The sequence below is a fragment of the Trachurus japonicus genome, chromosome 4, assembly GCF_045865225.1.
Source record: "Trachurus japonicus isolate A0001 chromosome 4, Traja_1.0".
Lineage (NCBI taxonomy): Eukaryota > Metazoa > Chordata > Actinopteri > Carangiformes > Carangidae > Trachurus > Trachurus japonicus.
Window position 1 is genome coordinate 15126155 of NC_140910.1, and position 19532 is coordinate 15145686.

General features: G+C 39.7%; 2 protein-coding genes across 2 annotated transcripts; one reads left to right on the forward strand and one right to left on the reverse strand.

The window, feature by feature from the left end:
• Positions 1-228: 228 nt before the first annotated feature.
• LOC146988672 (serine/threonine-protein kinase NIM1) lies at positions 229-6105 on the forward strand. The gene is made up of 4 exons (XM_085774230.1): positions 229-367; positions 2880-3182; positions 3731-3999; positions 4626-6105. The coding sequence occupies exons 1-4, from the start codon at positions 346-348 to the stop codon at positions 5376-5378; spliced, it is 1347 nt and encodes a 448-aa protein (XP_085630356.1). The 5' UTR covers positions 229-345; the 3' UTR covers positions 5379-6105.
• A 9093-nt stretch (positions 6106-15198) lies between these two features.
• Positions 15199-18587, reverse strand: ccl25b (chemokine (C-C motif) ligand 25b). The gene is made up of 5 exons (XM_085774232.1): positions 18434-18587; positions 17925-18026; positions 16393-16510; positions 16030-16147; positions 15199-15646 (listed from the first exon to the last, which is right to left on the reverse strand). The coding sequence occupies exons 2-4, from the start codon at positions 17986-17988 to the stop codon at positions 16030-16032; spliced, it is 300 nt and encodes a 99-aa protein (XP_085630358.1). The 5' UTR covers positions 17989-18026; positions 18434-18587; the 3' UTR covers positions 15199-15646.
• Positions 18588-19532: the final 945 nt, after the last annotated feature.

Here is a 19532-nt window from a genome sequence, read left to right on the forward strand (position 1 = left end):
GGAAACAAAAGATGTCAAGTAGATGCCAAACATTTTAGAAAATATCAGTGGAAATATTTAGATATTACAGTTTTATGTAATAATAAAGAAATTTGTCATAAAAAACCCAACTTAACCTCCATGCATACTTATCATCAGATTCATCATCTCTATGAATATGTGGTGTGGTTGGTTTATTCTTTAAAGTGTGTATGCAGCGTTTCCATCATTTCAGTGTGTGTCAGGGAACCTATAGTGAGCAGTCCACTAATACACTGAGTTAATAGGATTGTGAGGAGTGATTTAGTTCTGCCACTCCATTCACATGTCCAGTCACAGTCAGGTGTTACAGCCTGAGGGACAGACATGAAGGAGCCGCAGCTTCCAGGTAAATTATATTCTTTTATTGACAAAAAAACTTCTGTCTCTGTAGTCTGCAGAAAGTTCAGGTATATTAAGATTTTGTTTAAGGAGTTTAACAATGGTAAATAGGGGCTTTATTAGTGGTTAATAGGTCATGCTGTATAGGTTCGATTATGTCTTTATGTAAGTTTCTGACCTTAATCTAAGATATACATAGGTGATTTATTAGGCATGAATAACATAATAAATAATACCTGATACAAATTAATTCTTAAAATGGCTGTTTTATTAATTTCCCTGTAAGTTTTTACCTTTAAAAGAAAAAGAATGTTTATACTGTGACTTTAAAGTGGCTGATTGGCTACCAAACAACTTTTCTCATTTATAAATATTTACTAATATGCTTGGAAAAGTAACAACATTTTATAAAACACATACAGATGCACATGCAGGTAACTAATTAAACCAAGTAGAATTGTTTGCAAGATAATTACCCGTACATTTCTACATTTGTTGTAATGCAAGTCTGTTTACGTTGTGTTTGTAAGTAGCTAGTAAGTAAGTAAAATTGTTGTGAATCACTTCACTTTTGGTGATTACTTTTCATGTAGCACTGTCTGTTTGTATGTACATTATCAATGCTGCCATTTGCAGCTGCTGAAGGAAGTTTTCTTATGTTTTATAATGCAGTGATACATATCTATTAAAAATAAATAATCAAATTAAATGTCAACAAATACAATGCAAAGAAGAACAAAATAATTGGAATAAAACATAAAGATAATAAGATAATACCATAAAGAGAGAGAGAAAGAAGTGTTGTTTGTTCGGCAAATTTCAAAGTGACCCCAGTGTTGAGGTTAATCATCTTCTCTGTTGGTAGCTACAGGTATAAATAGCCTTCTGCGTTCAGAAGTGACCCACTAATACTGTATCTAAAAGAGGCAGGTAATCCCGGACATTTGAGAACAGTCATCTAAATTTAACCCACAACGACCAAGAGGAGCCACAATATCTATACATGTATTATTATTTTTTACCTTCCATTTCAGTTGAAAAATGATTACAGTTTTTATTCATTATTATTATGTGCTCAGAGGCTACTTGTGAGACACCACACAGCAAGCATTGTATAAACAGTTTGACATCTGACCTGATCATCCGTTGCTCTTTGTGTAATACAGTAACTATAAAATAAATGCTTCCTCTAAAGAACAAAGAAACTGGGTGTACAGTTTACAAGAATACTGTCCTGCTTGGAAGAAAATGAATAGTTTGGCTACTCTTTAAAAGAAATGTGCTGATTCTGGAAAACTGTGTCCAAAGAACAGGAACAGAAAAAAAACAGGAAAGCTCGACACATCCTGCTTTTGTCCATTAAATAAGAAAACATAGACTACATAGTTAAATTGATTTAACAAAGCCTCAAATATATCAGCAATCTGTCCAGACCTACAAAACTAATAAGACTCTAGTCACAACATCGACCCCACAGTGAAGGCATTTCCAGTCTCTGTCGACTGAAATACAAATGCAGAGCTACTGCATCTTGCAAACAATAATAATGGCAGCTCATTCATACAAGGGAGTGCTGCATGAAACAAAATATAATATTAGTAGATATTCATTGATATAAATCAGTTTAAATATTTCTTTTTTAGTTATTGTTTACTTCCATCTCTTTATTCTCTTTATAGTTAAAGCAGAAGTAAGTGATCCGGTCGTTTGGGCTAATGCTGCGTTCCAGGCAGGCTTTTGAAACCGTAAATTACAGCTTCAAGTCACGACTTACGACTTTGTAGCGTTCCAGGCAACCCACTCGTGTTTTTCCGACCTGTTTTACCCGTGAAAGTCACTACAACGGCCACTCGTAACTTCCGACCCGTGAACTCGTACCAGATCAAACTGGTACGACTTCACAGGTGGGAAAAACACGAGTTGCCTTGAACGCACCATAACGTCCTCGTCCCTACGTCACCACATTCAGGCGCATCCCTTGGCTGCACACACAGCCCTTCATGCCGTTCTCTCTCCTCATTGGATAAAACTTGTAGGATACGAGAAAAGTTTTCTCCTCGGCTCAGAGCAGAGCAGAGGGACTGAGAGACCCGTGTTTCAGACCAAACACTCTATATAAGTGATTGCTGTTGGAAGATAGAACTATTTAAGACTTATATTAACACAAAAATATCACTTACTTCTGCTTTAACACCAGCTACTTGAAAATGAAGATGCAGGTCAAGGCTGATGTAAAAGAGGTCAGACGTTTTACCTCATTCAGGGCAAAGCGAGTTAAGGTCAATCTCATTATCAATGTCCTGTGCACAGCAAGGTAACACTGTCTGTACAATGACTTTTGTAAGAGTTAAGCTGGTTGATGCTGGTGCAGAGCGGAGATAAAAGACGGGATGATTTTCAAGTACAGTACATTTTTTTCTCTTGTTTCGCACAACAGTGTTGCACGCCTTATTTATGTTGACCTCTGAAAAGGCTGTCATATTGCTGACTGATGTCAACCTCTTTAATTTCCTCCCTAGCCATCAAAACGCGTCTATGGCCAAAGCAGAAAACAAGCAGAAAATCCAAAGATGAGGCTCAGAAATTAGAGAAGACAACCCAGCCGTTGGCCCCTGCTGCTGTCAGTGCCTTACCACAGCTGACCGAAGCAGAGAGAATGAGGCAGTCACCGTTTGAGAGGGTTGTCTATGACATGGCCCACAACGAGAAGATCGTCAACGACCTGATACTAGGTCGAAGGGTTGGCTTCTATGAGCTGCGTGGAGAGGTCGGTCAGGGCAACTTCTCTACGGTCAGGCTGGGCATCCATGCCTTGACGAAAGGTCAGAACCCTTGAGTTATTTGAGTTTGGTACATGTTCATGTTTTCTGGTTCATGCTTAACTTGAATATAAAGTCTGGATTTGTCACACTGTAACCTTCTCTGTTGTGCACAAGTCTGGCCTTAAGGGTATAGTCGTTGTAGATAAATATTATTGCAGGTTTGTGAATAATGTTCATGTAAGAAGACAATAACTGATCCCCTGAATAAGACTTTCAGATCAACCTAGATCTTACCTGACCCCCGCAGTGAATTGATTTTCTATTAAAAATTACACCCATGTCTGTGCTCTGACTTGTTCAAGGAGGGCTCTTGATTCTTAGCCACATTTTTGTCATACCTACGAATAATGCTGCAACAATCTTCCAATTAAATTAGTTGCCCAGTTAATTCTTTTATCTTCTTCTCATATGTAGCAATGGCAAACATCTCCCTATTTTCCCGTGTGATTAAATCTCTTAAGCATGTCTGTGCCCCTGTTTTGACCTTTATCAGACCCTCTCTAAGTCCACCACTGACATCTAAGCCTCCCCCACCTCTTCTGTCTCAGAGAGAGTAGCTGTTAAAGTCATGGACAAGCTGCGTCTGGAGAAGAAGAACCAGCCCATAACTGCGTCTGAAATCAGCTGCATGGAGAAGCTGTGCCACCCCAACATAGTGCGCCTTTACGAGGTGATCGAGACCAGCCGGAAACTGTATCTGGTGATGGAGTACGGCAGCGGTGGAGACCTGTTCTCTCGAATCACCACCAGGGGGAAGCTTAACGACTTGGAAACCAAGCTGGTCTTTGCACAAGTCATCTCTGCTGTAAAACACATGGTGAGCTTCACCCTCTCTGCTAACCATGATCGGTACACACATCAGTGCCTCATGTCCACAGAGTCGGTTTTGATTACATACGAACAGTTAGGCGGTTTGGCTCAATAGTTTCCACCCTCGGGTTTATTTAACCTCAATTCTGAAATATTGATAATTTACCTTTTTTTGCATTACACCATCTGAGAAGTTCACACAAATATTACTGATATGCATGTGATCATATAAAGGTACAAACCAGACCCTTTTTCTGTAAAGAGTACAGAACAACTTGTTTTGATCATTAACAATTGTTTGTGTTTTAGAAACAGTGTGCCTTTTTAATAAAGTCTTAATTTGAAAAGTTTCTGGTAACTATAACCTGCAATATTTGCCTCTGTAATTCAAAAGTATAGTAGAAGTATATAGCAAATATTTTTAGTGATTTTCCAAAATGGATTAAGAACTAAATGCAGGATCCAATTAATTTCTGTAAGTTTCATTTATCGAATAAGAGCAAGTCCAAAACTGTAGAAGTGAAACTCATTACTGTTGGTCCTTTCTTTTCAGACTGTCAGCTGTTTGTTTGCCTTAAAGTAAATGTCAAAGCAGAGCCCTTGCTGATTTTTTATTTTTTTTTCCTATTTCAGCATGACCACAACATCGTCCACCGAGACCTTAAAGCTGAAAACATCTTCTACACCACCTGCTACTGCATCAAGGTCGGAGATTTTGGCTTCAGCACAGAGACTAGCCCTAATGAACTCCTGACCAACTTCTGTGGCTCTCCACCTTATGCAGCTCCTGAGCTGTTCAAGGAAAAAGGCTACATTGGGCGCTACTCTGATATTTGGGCTTTAGGTATCCTCCTGTACTTCATCGTGACGGCCACTATGCCCTTTTTCGGGGACACCCTGGGGAGGCTGAAGCGCTGCATCCTCCAGGGGGCTTACAGCATCCCTGCGTTTGTGCCCGAGCCGTGTCAGATGGTCATTAAGGGCATGCTGCGGCCTGTGCCTATCGACCGCTCCTCTCTCACTCAGATTACAGACAGTGCTTGGCTGAGGGGGATCGAGTACCCTCCTCCATATGTCTTGCTTCCCATGTCCCCGGCCCACTTTGCCCAGGCCGGCCAGACTCTTTGTGTGGAGGAGCAGGAAGTGAAGAGTTTGCTGTCTGATCTGGGCATCGTGACAGTCCATTTCCAAAACAATTCCTGTTTAGACTGTAAGAGCCCGCTGACGGGAATCTACCGCATCCTCCTCCACCGGGTCCAGAAGAGGAGGTCAGTGGAGGCTGTAGGTTATTCAGCGCTTCAACCTGATGAGTATAGGAGCCTAAAGAAGTGGTCTGCAACACCTGTTGACAAACACAATCCCTCTGCTGTCTGTGTTGTTCTGTAAAGACAAATAACTGCATTGCTTCAGCTGTGGCAGCTGTGCAATACTGGACTGAAATGATGCATGCATGGAAGTTGAGGGTTCTTCTGTCCCACATATATAGCACACCGACTAGGGCACCTCTTGTAAGTAATTAGCTATGGCTTTCTGTTCTGATTATATCACCAACAACAAGCTTACTGACGTAAAACATTCATCAGTCACTGCATGGACATCAGCATCTTACAATCCCTCTTAGTCAGAACATACTGAGCTAATCCAAGGCCACAGGTAATCCTGGTGAGACACTGAAAACATCCTTGGCCCGACAGAAATGAAACATGAGACTATGAGGGTGAAAAAAAATTACATTAGGCATAAAACTAAATTATGGTCACATGAAGCCAGAATTATAAACAAAATTTAAAACCAGTCTTCGGTCGTCTTAAATGTTTGTTGGGTGTTTTAAACCAGCGGTCGCCTAAAATGCCTTCATTTATTTAAAAGCTTTCTACATAAAATAGACATTTCATGAGTGTGACCATAAAGAAGAAGTCTGGAGACTGTTTCATGTTTTGCATAAATTAATGTAATTTTGTTCAACTCTACTTTGAATACTGTGCTTATGTTTTGAGACAGAACTTTCATAATTGCTTCATGAATACTGGTCCGAATTCACTGCCACTATGTAACAATTGTAGTGATCCATAAGGCCAAATTCATTAGTCATAATAAAAGTGTTCTAAAACAATCATACTGAACTGTTTCCTTTGAGATCTCCTCATAGATGGTATCCTCTTGCTCTATCCCTCCAGCAGGAGGCATGTTGTTACAGGACAACAATAATATTGTTTCTGTCTGTTGCATGTACAACTCCAGCCAAGATTTTAACCATTTATAGAGATTCGTACTCAGTCTTTGTTTGATTCTCTGCTTCCTCATGAGTCCTAAGGTTTGACACTCAAGCGAGTGAGCAGAGATTTTGGAGTCATGTCAAGCACAGTTTGCAAAATATAGTGCATTTGTGGAACTGCGGATTCTGCAGAATTATGAAATGTTTAACAAAGAATTTCACTGAAACAGACACTTTATCTGTTCCAATCTGACAAAGTCAAACTCAGCTCCTCTTCCCCCTTCACATGTGACTTTCCCCTGAGGATACAACAGTCACTAATCCAGGAATCACTCTGTTACTCTCACTTTGCAGTTTAGTGCCAAGAGTCTGTGCTGAGTGTCCCTGCTGAGGCTCTGATAAGCTTTGTGCAATTTTGCAATAAAATGTTCAACTCTCATCAAACAGCTTGTTCACACAGGAATAAATTCACATTGTGTGGGCAGGAACAGACATCGAAAAGTATCAGTGCAGTCCCTATACGGGTGCCAAAGAGGAGTCTTGACATGTTGTTTATTTAGGAATCCTGCTCTTGCTCAATATCTGTGGTGTGAAAAGCTCGTTATCATTTTCACTTATGCAAAACAATTTTCATTGTTACCTCAAAAGTGAAAGTTAAACAACACATTGACAGGAAAGTTCAACGACAGCAATGCCCTGCAACTTCTTCTTGGGAAAACACATTGCGAGAGGGAGCTGAATCATCATCAATCAAGAAAGTGGCTTTAGATAAATCATTTAACTCTATCTGGTGGTGTAAAGTTTATTAGTATGATTTGTTGATTAGGTTCATTGAACATGCACAGAAGGCTAAATTTGAAGTTAAAAATTTAATGAACAAAAAAACAGAATTTGATTTGTATCGTTTGAAATCAAAATATTTTGAATATGGTGATAAAGCCGGGAAATTACTGGCATATCGGCTTCATCGTCTCATTCCTGCCATTAAATCAGAAAATGGTGAAATATTAAAAACTCCTGTAGATATTAATAAAAGATTTAAGGGATATTATGAATCTCTCTATTCTTTAGAGGTTAAACCCTCTTTAGAAGACCTGGATAGATTTTTTGGCAGTATAGAAATGCCTGCCTTAACAAATGAAAACAAAGAGGACCTTGAAAGACCAATAACACAGTCTGAAATACAGATTGCCATCAACAATATGGCTAGCGATCGCGCTCCAGAGGAAGATGGCTATAGTATACATTTTTATAAAACCTTTTCCTCATTGTTAGTGGATAAACTGGAAAGGGTGTTTAATGAAGCTAACGGAATAGGTCACTTACCAGGTTCTTCCCAAGTTTCCCTTATCACAGTCCTGCTTAAGCCAAACAAGGATCCTTTGCAATGTGCAGGCTACCACTCTATTTCTCTCCTTAATTCTGAGAGAAAAATGTATGCTAAAATCCTGGCAAGAAGATCAGAGGGAATCATTTCTAAACTTATCCACATAGATCAAATTGGATTTGTAAAATCAAGGCAAATTGCGGACAAAATGCGGAGGTTACTTCATATAATGCACTATGCAAACTCATCGGTCACTCCAGCCATTGCGGTACCGTTGGACACCGAAAAGGCATTCGACCGCATTGAATGGCCTTATCTTTTCAAAACTTTGTCTAAATTTGGTTTTGGTCCCAATTTCATTAAGTATATTTCTTTGATTATTCACAACCAAAAGCCAAGATTATTACAAACAATATAATTTCTAATCAATTTCTGCTTAATTGTGGGACCCCGCAAGGGTGTAATTTAAGCCCTTTGCTTTTTATTTTATTATTGGAACCCTTGGCCATTTCAATTAGAAATAACTAGAATATTAAATGTGTCCCAGCCCCTGTAACAGAAATAAAACTAAGTCTTTTTGCAGATTACATATTATTGACAGTATCTGACCCATCCACCTCCCTTAAACATATTCTGGAGACAGTGGAAGATTTTGGCTCCATCTCGGGTTATAAGGTGAACTGGGATAAATCTTAAGTCACATTTTACTGGTTTGGGTAACAGTTTACTTGAAGGTATCGTCATAAGAGCGACATGACACTGTCATAAGAGTGACATTGACACAGTCATTAACGTGTCATAAACATTATGTCAACGTTGTCATTATAGCAGAAGTAAGCGATCCGGCCGTTTTGGCTAACTTCTTGTCAGCCGATGGAGTTAGCAGCCCCCGCCCTCGTCATGGATCTATTGGTCCTCGTCCCTACGTCACCACATTCACGCGCATCCCTTGGCTGCACACACAGCCCTTCATGCTGTTCTCTCTCCTCATTGGATAAAGCTTGTAGGATACAAGAAAAGTTTTCTCCTCGGCTTACAGCAGAGCAGAGTGACTGACAGACCCGTGTTTCAGACCAAACACTCTATGTATGTGATTGCCGTCGGAAGATATAACTATTTAAGACTTATATTAACACAAATATTCCACTTACTTCTGCTTTAAGTGTCATTCGGTTAACCCTAACCCTAAACCTAACCCTACAAAAACCGAATGACACTTAATGACAATGTTATGACATTGACATAATGTTTATGACACGTTCATGACTGTGTCATGTCACTCTTATGACAGTGTCATGTCGCTCTTATGACGATACCTTCAAGTAAAGTCTTACCCTGGTTTGCCATTCAAATGGTCTCCTGAGGGAATGCGTTATCTGGGTTTAACCTTGAAATCGGACCCTCAAGATATTGCCCCATTTTATTTGAAAAACCTTATTAATGACATCAAGGTAGATATTGAAAGGTGGAAAAGCCTTCTACTAACTATCTGGGGCCGAATAGACACTATAAAAATGAATATCCTACCGAGGATAAGTTTTCTTATGGCTGCCATCCTGACCGATGTTGGCACTGTCAACAAGAAAAAGGTACATTTTTTCATATGGTATGGGCCTGTCCAAAAATAAAATCCTTTTGGGAAAGTGTAACACAGTTCCTGGGTGGAATTATTTGTCAATATTGAATATTGATTATTTGTCTATTGAACTATATGGCCTCGGGATCTTGGTCCAAATATCACAAACAAATTATAACAACTGGATGTATGACGGCCAAAAGACTCATCGCTACTAATTGGAAAAATGCTGACCATCTGGAAAAGACAATTTCTTTGGAGGGAGCTGCCTCTAATCTTCTGGAAAACTGTAATGAGGAACAGCTCTTATGGAGAGAAATAGTTAATATGATACGTAGGCTACCCTCTTTCCAGAGAACTTTTAAAGACAACAAACTGAAGTATTCCGGTACGCTCTGAATTTGCCATTCATATCTATCGGGTAAGCTCGGTGCTGGCTCATGGATCTATATAACACATCTATGTGCTGGCTGCCATGTCGTGTCGCCATGTTTTTACGTTCAGTGGCAGTGTGACGGTAGGAAACCACGGAAACTCACCGGAGACACCGGAGCTGTCGGCTCAGGTCGAGGTGGTGTCTGTGAAAAGTCACCGCGGTAACGCAGTGAGGAGGAATGGAGCGTTACACTGATGCTGCATTCACCTGCAGTCGGGCAGACGGCCGTCGGTAACAAACCAGATGTCATTTTAGTCACAGAAGTGGAGAGAAAGCCGGTAAAATGTGGGTCAGGTCAACAATACGACATCGCCATGACAACATATTATCACGTGTATTGTTTTGCCTCGTGCTGACGGACCACTTGTTTACATAGAGGCTTGTTTATGCAGTTACGTGCAGCGGCTGTCGCCTACCCAATTTCACGTGAATGCAGCATGAAAAATACGATTGAGTTGCTTGCAATATAGATATAGCCTACAACCGCAACGCTAGATGGGAGTAATTCTTACACAGTATACCTTTAAGGTTGAGTTTGAGCTCATACAGTCTATGGCTCATAGCAGTGGTTCCCAACCTGCTGTCAACCAAGATGTGCCAGCTCAGATATTTTTATATGCTGCATTTTATTTGAACTTTATTTGATTTTTCAAGAAAGTGAAAGTATTGTTTAAGCTTGTATGTGGTGTTTTTAATCATAATTTTATAAAGAATAATAATTAGTTTTCAAAAAAATATTTTTATCAGTAATTTCTTTCATCAATTACTAGCCATTTCAGGTGACCCCATTTGAATTCCAGGCGACCCCACGTGGGGTCCCGACCCCAAGGTTGAGAAACACTGTGTACGCCTGCTCCTCAACTGCCTATAAACTGTATCTCTCCTCCCTCTGGACTACTGAGATTTACGACGTCTGCACACCACCACCCTGTTTTTTCTTTGTTTTTTTCTCTTTCTTCTTAACTAATTTATGTGTTTATTATATATGCAACACATCATTTATTGTTTTTTTGTGTTAGTTTCATGCTTGTTTAGTTTTTGATGTTTTTCATTGTGTTATGTTTTTTGTTTTGTTTTCCTTTTCTCTCACTTTTTAATTTATAAAAATGGAAAAATGTATTGGCGGCGGCGGCGGCGACGATGGCGACAACGACTGGAGGGGAACCATAAGTTTCGCTTTTACCCACCACGTCTCTCCCTCGACGCAGAGGGGAAGGGGGAGGAGGGGGGGCGGTGTTTCGTACCCGTGCAGGGAAGTTATAGTGCAGTTTAAGCCGACGCGACCTGGCTCAGGCTGCAGCGGCAGCACCATTCATCCTATTAACCATTTTTCTACCATTGCAATGAGTCTGGAAACATTATTTTAAGGTCGAAAAACTCTGCAATGTTACTTTAAAGCAGAAGTAAGCGGAATGTTTGTGTTAATATAAGTCTTAAATAGTTATATCTTCCAACAGCAATCACTTACATAGAGTGTTTGGTCCGAAACACGGGTCTGTCAGTCACTCTGCTCTGCTGTAAGCAGAGGAGAAAACTTCTTGTATACTTCCTTGTATCCTACAACCTTTATCCAATGAGGAGAGAGAACGGCATGAAGGGCTGTGTGTGCAGCCAAGGGATGCGCGTGAATGTGGTGACGTAGGGACAAGGACCAATAGATCCATCACGAGGGCGGGGACTGCTAACTCCATCGGCTGACAAAAAGTTAGCCAAAACGGCCGGATGTTTGTGTTAATATAAGTCTTAAATAGTTATATCTTCCGACAGCAATCACTTACATAGAGTGTTTGGTCTGAAACACGGGTCTGTCAGTCACTCTGCTCTGCTGTAAGCCGAGGAGAAAACTTTCCTTGTATCCTACAACCTTTATCCAATGAGGAGAGAGAACGGCATAAAGGGGCGGTCCTCTCTGTGTGTGCAGCCAAGGGATGCGCGTGAATGTGGTGACGTAGGGACGAGGGCGGGGACTGCTAACTCCATCGGCTGACAGTAAGTTAGCCAAAACGACCGGATCGCTTACTTCTGCTTTAAAGCCTGAATCTAGGTCCAGAGGAAAAAAAAACTTGATTTGTGTAGAATCTGCTGTTTGCTGTGTGGTTGTTGTTTGTATCTTTGATTCACTCACAAAATCCTGCCAGTTAAAAAAAACTGTTGAGTGAAATAATGCATCAATCTATGACTATCTAAAACACTTTTTCATACAAAATATATTTTATCTTTATCTGTACCTTTCCATACACCCCTGGAAATGCCATGCCAAGCCAAATGATTTACTGCCAAAGCATTTGTGAGTAATTACATTTGGCAGTGAAAGAGCAGCCTTGAGCTCGGGATGTAGCACAGACCAGTTCATAAAAACAGGGCAGAGATGGTTGCGAAAGAGCAGCACCCTACCATATTAAGACATTTTCCTTTCATATGTTATACACAAATACACACACACATTTTTCAGATAAAAACAATACAAAGTGTCTTAGTGAGGTGCTGGGTCTCCATGTACTGCCAGAACAGCTTCACTTCCCCCTTGACTCTGTCTCTGAACTCTATCTCAAGTGGCAAAACCAGTCCTCCTAAAGATATTAGCACATTCTGGGTTTTCATGATGGTGTAGAGCAGTCTGCAGCACATTGGCCAAATTCTCCCACAGGTGTTCAACTGTGTTGAGATGAGACTTTCATCAGACCATTCAGTGGCCCCTCACAGAATGACTAACTTGATCCTATCACTTCTTCCCACATGTCTGCATTTATGCACCACGTAGCTCTTGTATTGTAAGTGCATTTGTAGCCGATGTCATATCTGGCCCTCTGCGTTGTGTTTCTCACGGCCTGCCCTAGGTGGGGTTCGATCCCACGACCTCCCGCACCGGAGGCGACGATGCTAACCTCTTCGCCAAGAGGTTGACAACCACTTGGCAGGTTGGTTAGCACGTCTTTTATGGGTGGAGTGAGTGCACATCCGCTACACATTCATCTATGTAACAAGATGGATATGTGCTGCAACCCTACTATGATAATCCCCTCTATTTAGCTGTTGATGGACTTTTTGCATACACATTCTTACAATGCCCTGCACTGACGTTTTCAGTCACCTGAAGAAGAGAAGCTCTCTGTGCTTTTCCTTTCACATCGCTCTGATGCACAGGCATCTCTGTGCCAATATGCACTGTTTATTTACTGATCTCTTATTCACTGTTGGGAATTTACTGATAAAATAAAATAAAAAGTAAAATATATTTAATTGTGTGTACAGCAGTTTATGATCCACTACTCTGCTAACCCCTCTCTTTGAATCCAAGCGATTATAGATTAGATTAGATTACCAGTGTTCGAAAGATTGTTATCCCAAACCATTTCACCCTCAGATGTGGATTCAAATTTGATAACATCAGGATCTTAGACACAAACACTGGCCCAATTTTTTTTTTACATTTGACAGTGCATGACTCCTTTTTTTTTCTTCTTGTTGTCTTGTTTCCAGTCAGTAGCTGGCGACGCTGCAAGTCACTGTAAATGCGTAATGTTCCGTAGAAAGAAAGAAGAAATTGGAGCGGGATCTAACACATCCCTGTTAACTCTCGCATAACGAATTGTAAATGTGTAAATGTGCTTTTGGGAATGCAGCACACACAGTGCAACCATTCATATTTCTAGTTCTAGGACTAGCACAAAACTTTGGGTGAGTCAGCGGTGAGAATGAAAGAAACAACCCGAGGGCTTCCGTCATCGTCTATATTGTATTAATCTTTGTTGCAACTGGGTCATTAATAAGAACTGTAACAACTGGGTCAACTGCACCACTCTGGTAATTGTTGAGTGCTTTGTTAATGTGATGACTGTATTTTGCTTTTTCTGGCCTGGTGTCTTCTTCTCTTCTTTCCAGTAGGCGTACCAGTGAATGCCACATCAACTCTTTTTTTCTGTTTCTAAACATGCAGACGGGCACAATGCACAGTCTGGAGACTTGTTGTGCTTTCCATTCTTGAATAGTTTTATTAAATACAAACTGTGTGTATAGTTGTGTACAATGTGTCCAAAGGAGTCCAAAGTTTTGAAATCTTAAATTCATTCCTAGTAGTTCTGGTCTTGGTTTCGTGACACGCTAACATGGCAGACAGATTATCTTGCTGTGTGTGAAATCCACCCTAAATACTCATAATTCTTAGCAGGTTTTGTGTGCTTTCACATGGGGAGAGTTACAAAAACAAGTACAGTATACTGAAAAAGCCAAATAATTTTGTGCTGCTGATGTACTCCATTGTCCCAGTGCAATGCTCAAAGGAAACAGAGTCCTTACTCACAGCTGTAAGACATTACAACCAAGTTAAGTAAATTTCAACAGAGTAAAGGGCAGCAGAGGTTTGGTTTCTTTCTTACTTTTCATGCATTTTTGTCTATAATTCAGCTGAGAGTCGAAGTGGAAATGTGAAGAGTAAGATAAGGGGACAACTTACAAGAAAAACTGACAGCTGGCTTTAAACCAGGGACAGTGTGGTTGAGATTGTACATGTCTTTACCCCTAGGCCACTATGAAGCCCTCACCTTCTTGGTTATGTTTGTTTGAAGACATTTCACAATCCCTCTATTCAGCATTAAATACGTGATGTCTTTGGTGAGTGATTTCTCATTCCCAAAAGCTCCATGGCTGAATTCACATCGTGTCAATACCTACAAATCTATTACCTGGCACCTGCACTGTTATGTAATCTTGAAACCTCTTCCCAATGAGGGGCCCTGCATGTTCTTACATGGTTCATTTTTCTAAATAAAGTTATGTTTGATATACAGAAATGACAAGGAGGCTGCCATCCACAATATGGTGTCCTGTGTGTACTGAACTGGATTTCAATGGCGACAGATTTTAAAGAACTTCTTCTCCACCAACAACTACTAGTAGAATAAACAACATCACTTTGTTATAACAATTTCTCCAGTCCGCGAAGAAAACCTGCATTGAAAAGTTTAGACCTTGAGCGGGTGTCTTCCAAAGTCCACGTTCTTTTAGCATGAAACTCCAAGCAGCTCAACAAGGAGACACTGTCTGGTAAAACACAAAGACGGAACTTCAAACAAAACAAACAAGGAGTTATTCACTTTATTTGAGAAACTGATGCTGCAGAAGCCTTATAATCTCTTCATATAAACTGTAACATTTCATAGCTGAATTTGGTCTGTGGATTTCGTCCCACCATTACTTCATTCACTGGAGGGACAAATTGTTTACAGCCAGTATCAGCAAGAGAACAAAATCTGCATATGAAAATATGACTGATACTTTTAGACTTGTTTTGTGAATTGTCGACCTTTAATCTAGCTAGCCGTGTTTGACTGGATCTGTCACAACTGTCACATCAACCCTTTGCCATCATTGTCATCATCCAACATATGAAATTTCAGGTTTGTGTTTATGAGTTGTTGATCAACTGCTGCTTGAGCCAGGTTTTGAAGTGTTCACAGCTGTTATCATGTTTTCAGTTATTGGCTTGAGTTGATGCTAAATGTAAACTGACTGAGAGATCACCGGAATAAATACAGACCTGTTTGTTTTCGTTAATATGCTGTAAAACCTTGTGTTGACCAAGCTTGGACAGAAATGATTTAAAACATCTTGACATTGAATGTTTTTTCTGATGAACTAAAATTGAACCCAGAGTCTTTGTATTGTTGTTTCTTTATTTGATAAAAACACAGAGTGCAGTATACAAAAATATGGAAATCTGTTCTATATAGCTACAAAAATCTCTCTCATCTTGACCCCATATGTGTAACATATACATCTCATACACACTTACACATCCACACAAACATTTCAAAGCTGCCAGATAGTGGCTCATTCCTTGGTGGCTCTAAACATCACATAACAGTAACATAGAGTTGGCTCATTTAAGTGGGTTTTGCAATAGTGTTTTTAACATATGGTGAAGTAGCTACATGTTTTTGGTGAACTGTGTACATGATTTACATTCTCTGTCAGTAACAGGAAATTCCTAATCTACTGAAACACAATCCATGTGGTTACAGGTGATATATGATGCATGAGAGGGAGGTCAAACAGCCGCTCTCCTCTCCCATTCTTCTCTTCGGTCTCTCCTTTGTGTTGCCTACAAAGACAGTTTGATGATGGAGGATTTACACGGTCAGTGAGGGGTTAAACAGTTAAAGCAGGCCTATGTCATTTATTTATTTTATTTATTTATTTATTTATTTATTTATTTAAAAGGGACAATACACATTAATGAACATTCGTACGTGTGCACAAATGTAAATGCGTCAGAGTTAGCAATTTGCTAATTTGCATCCGTAGTCCCTTGGCAGGTAACACACAAACAGACAGAAATACACAAGAATTATACAGTGGTTCACAATCATATACACATTCATACCTATACATAAAGTGCATGTGATCTGTAAAGTGCCTGGTATAAAGTGCCAGTTTCTAAAGTGCAAGTGCAAGTCATTGTGTAAGTATGTTGCGCCTTTTTACCTATTTTGTCGCACGCTCATCCACAGCTCTCATCAGTTCCTGGACCCAAGTTTGGTGTGGATTAGCGCAGACAGTCTGGGGTAATCTCTTTTTTCCACCCCTCCTCTTCATCTGAAACCTGCACATACCAATCAAAAGTGTGTCAGGCTTAATGCAAAAAACGTGTAAGTATACCCAAATCAACCAGTTAAAAGTCATCCTACTGTAAACATGCTGTCTATAACTTTGATTCAACCACATTCATCAGGCTCTTTGTTTTTCCATTAGTCTTTGCCAATTTTTTACAGTGGGAAGTATCAAACAATGTGTAAACACAGTACTCAGTAAATGCCAAAAATGAAGGGCATAGCATTTGTTACTTACACAACCGCTCTGATGTTGCAATCGCCATCTGTTTCCTGAATCCTGTAACTTACGATGTTTTTCTCTGCGTTCTTTTTCATCCCTCGAACATAGCCGAGGCAGCAGTTACCGTAGGATCCTGTGGGAGTGATAAAGTTAGTGAGAGTTGGAGGGGAAAAACTCCCCCCTCTTTAAAGTGTCACTATTAGAGATACATGTGTACACTCTGCTTAGTGTAAAGTAAACATTATAGCTCCATTTGACCTCAGTTTTTATGTCTATTGTCTATGTACGAGAATGAACACTGTTAAATCTTAATGTTGTCAAATATTTGTAATATGTGTGGACTATTATTCAAAGTTATGAGAAAATCACAATCATGGATCTCACAAATCACTGTTAATTCAATAATCTATCATAAAATTATTACTGCAACATCTCCTGTCTTCCTTATCTCCAAGTTGAAATTCATTGTAGGAACTGAAATTTAGTATTTTGCAAACCAACTTCTCCTCTTTCATTCTTTCTAACGCGTCACTTTGGCTCATCTTCACCATCTCTGCCTCATTGGCACTGCTGGTTGTGGTTTTCACTAGACATTTTAGGCTTATATAATGTTCACATGCATTGAGATTATTACTATACTTTGAAACAGATTTACACCTTCATGTTGGGAAATTACACTGTGAGGATTTGTATATAACTAAGCCCTGATTAGGCTACTGTAATAATTTCAGTTCAGTTTTGGGTTAAAGGGTTGTTATTTACCATCTATCATGAATGACTAATTGTTCCTTGGAACATAGATGTATGTGGTTTTTTTTTTTTTTTTTTTTTACTATTGTTCACTGAATGGTCTAAGACTAATTTCCTATGGGGAAAATAAAGTCTATCTTATCCTAACTTGTAATCTTGACTTTCTCATGACTAAAAAATGTGGCTGTAATGGTGCCAATAAGTCAGCAGTGAGCTTAGCTACAAGGTGCAATGATTATCCAGAGTGTAAAAAGGCCAGTGGAGTGTTTCACAGTTTAGACTGAAAAAATAAAATAAAAAAATCAGTTGGTATCAGCACCTGATGAGGTACAGATGTACTGATTAAGAATTTGATCGTTTTACTCTGGTGTTCATGCAGCTCGTCCACGATTCAAAATCCCCCAATTGTGGTGTGAGTGGCTGATGAAAATCAGCATCTGTACACTTAGCTGTGTATGTTCTTTTGTGATATTCAAACATATCACAAGGTAACCACATGAAAGCGGTCTCTGGCAGCAAGCCTAAAAAGATTACATTTTGGTATGAAGTGTTGTGGTGAATGTTTTTTTCAACAGAACAATCTGCCTCACTGACAGAAGGGGTTTTGCAAAAACATAAAAAGGAATGAGGATTATAAAACACCATTTGGAAATGCATGATACTCTCATGTTTCACCAAAAAACAAACAAACAAAAAAGCTCAAAGTTTTGCCTGCACAGTATTGTAAAGAAGTTAAATTCACATTCTGCAGTTACAATATCATAGTTGTGGTATCACATCCAATCTGATACTCTTACCTTGTGCTAGACTCAGGCACATGCTGCTGAGGAGCAGAAGGAAGAAAAAAGCTTGAAACTTCATGGCTTCTGCTGCTGTTGCTGTTCTTGTTGTGTGGCTCGCTGCACAGAAACAAACAGATTAAATCAAAAACCGACCAAAATTTGGCAGCAGACAGCCTTGCCCCCCGCTGCCTTATAAACTTTGGCTGTTGTTAATGTTTTTCATCACAAATCCCCCATCTGTGATCTTGTGAAAGAAAAAGGTTTTTCTCTTTGACCCATCATTAAAAACATTAAATTTCTTGTTACCCAGCTGTGTGCAGCTGTTTCATCTCAAGCGCTCTGAGTGTTGCTTTACTGAAACCAGGCGAGTTTGTGATGAATTATGACTGACTGACTCCCCTCAATGCACCTATTTCTGTCACATTATTTAACTCGGTATAGTTGGAGAGCACTGCAGCATGTCTGTTAAATCAGCATTACAAAAGCATCAAGAATAAAATGAGGGAGCATGCTGAGAAACTTACCTCTTCACATTCAGTTGGGTGTCCTGGGAGGAAAAGTCTTTATCCAGTGCAGCTTGAGGTGGCTCTGCACTCTTATAGTGAGCATGTGAAATCTGCCCTCCCCCCAACACCCTGTCCTACCACACCTCCTCAACACAGTGTACAAATTCACACTGTCCCATGTGGCAAATGAAACACAAGCATCTCATGATCTCTATCCCCTACGGGCTATCTGCCTGGGGTTGTTCATTGCTCGAGTCGATGACTGATACAACATGCACCAATGGTGTGTTTTGATGAGGGACATGGGAATAATACTGCAACTGAGACAAAGGGCAATATCAAAAACCAACACATGAACTCAACTGAAGCCACTGAAACATGATGTTCTTATGTTTGTCTGTGTCTTCCACAGCTGTGGGAAAACACACACTAAAGTTGTTCAGATATGTGACACCCTCCCAGGCACAGTTTATTGACCGTCTGTTATGTATAAGTTACATTTAATGAGCAAGATCAGTGCAGTATTGGTTTCCTCTGCAGCTGTTTTTAGCTTTTTTTAACTAATTAATATTGGTTGTGCACGACTGCAGTGCATATAAATATGAAACTATGTAACTGATAAGTATATTAGTTTTATTTTGTATTTGGTTAGAATAGCAGCAGTGGGGTTGGTGGGGAGTAAACAAACCTTTGAACATTTTCTGAGCTTTTTTCAGAAATGGGAATTTGTGTAAAAAAAAAAAAAAGACACTTGAAACAAGCTCCAAGCAAAAAAAAACAACAGCCTGAGGTTGGTTAAAGGAAGGATCATGTTCCCGGAAAGACTCACAAGATGTTTTCTAAAGTGATTTCACTCTCCAAATAAGCTTGACATGTTAGTGAGTGATTCCTCATGGTTTTGGGGGGCTAAGATAACACCTTAAGTGAGGGGGTTTCCAGCCCATGGACTTAATGACTGAATGAAAAATCATGGTCATAGCCAGAAATGAAGAAACATTAAAATTGTGAATGCAGTTTACTGTGGGGTGACATTCCTCATGTCTCCTATCAAAAAGACAAGTCACAAAAAAGTGACTTCATATTGCAAGTTATATGTTTTGTTGTGAACCTTTTATCT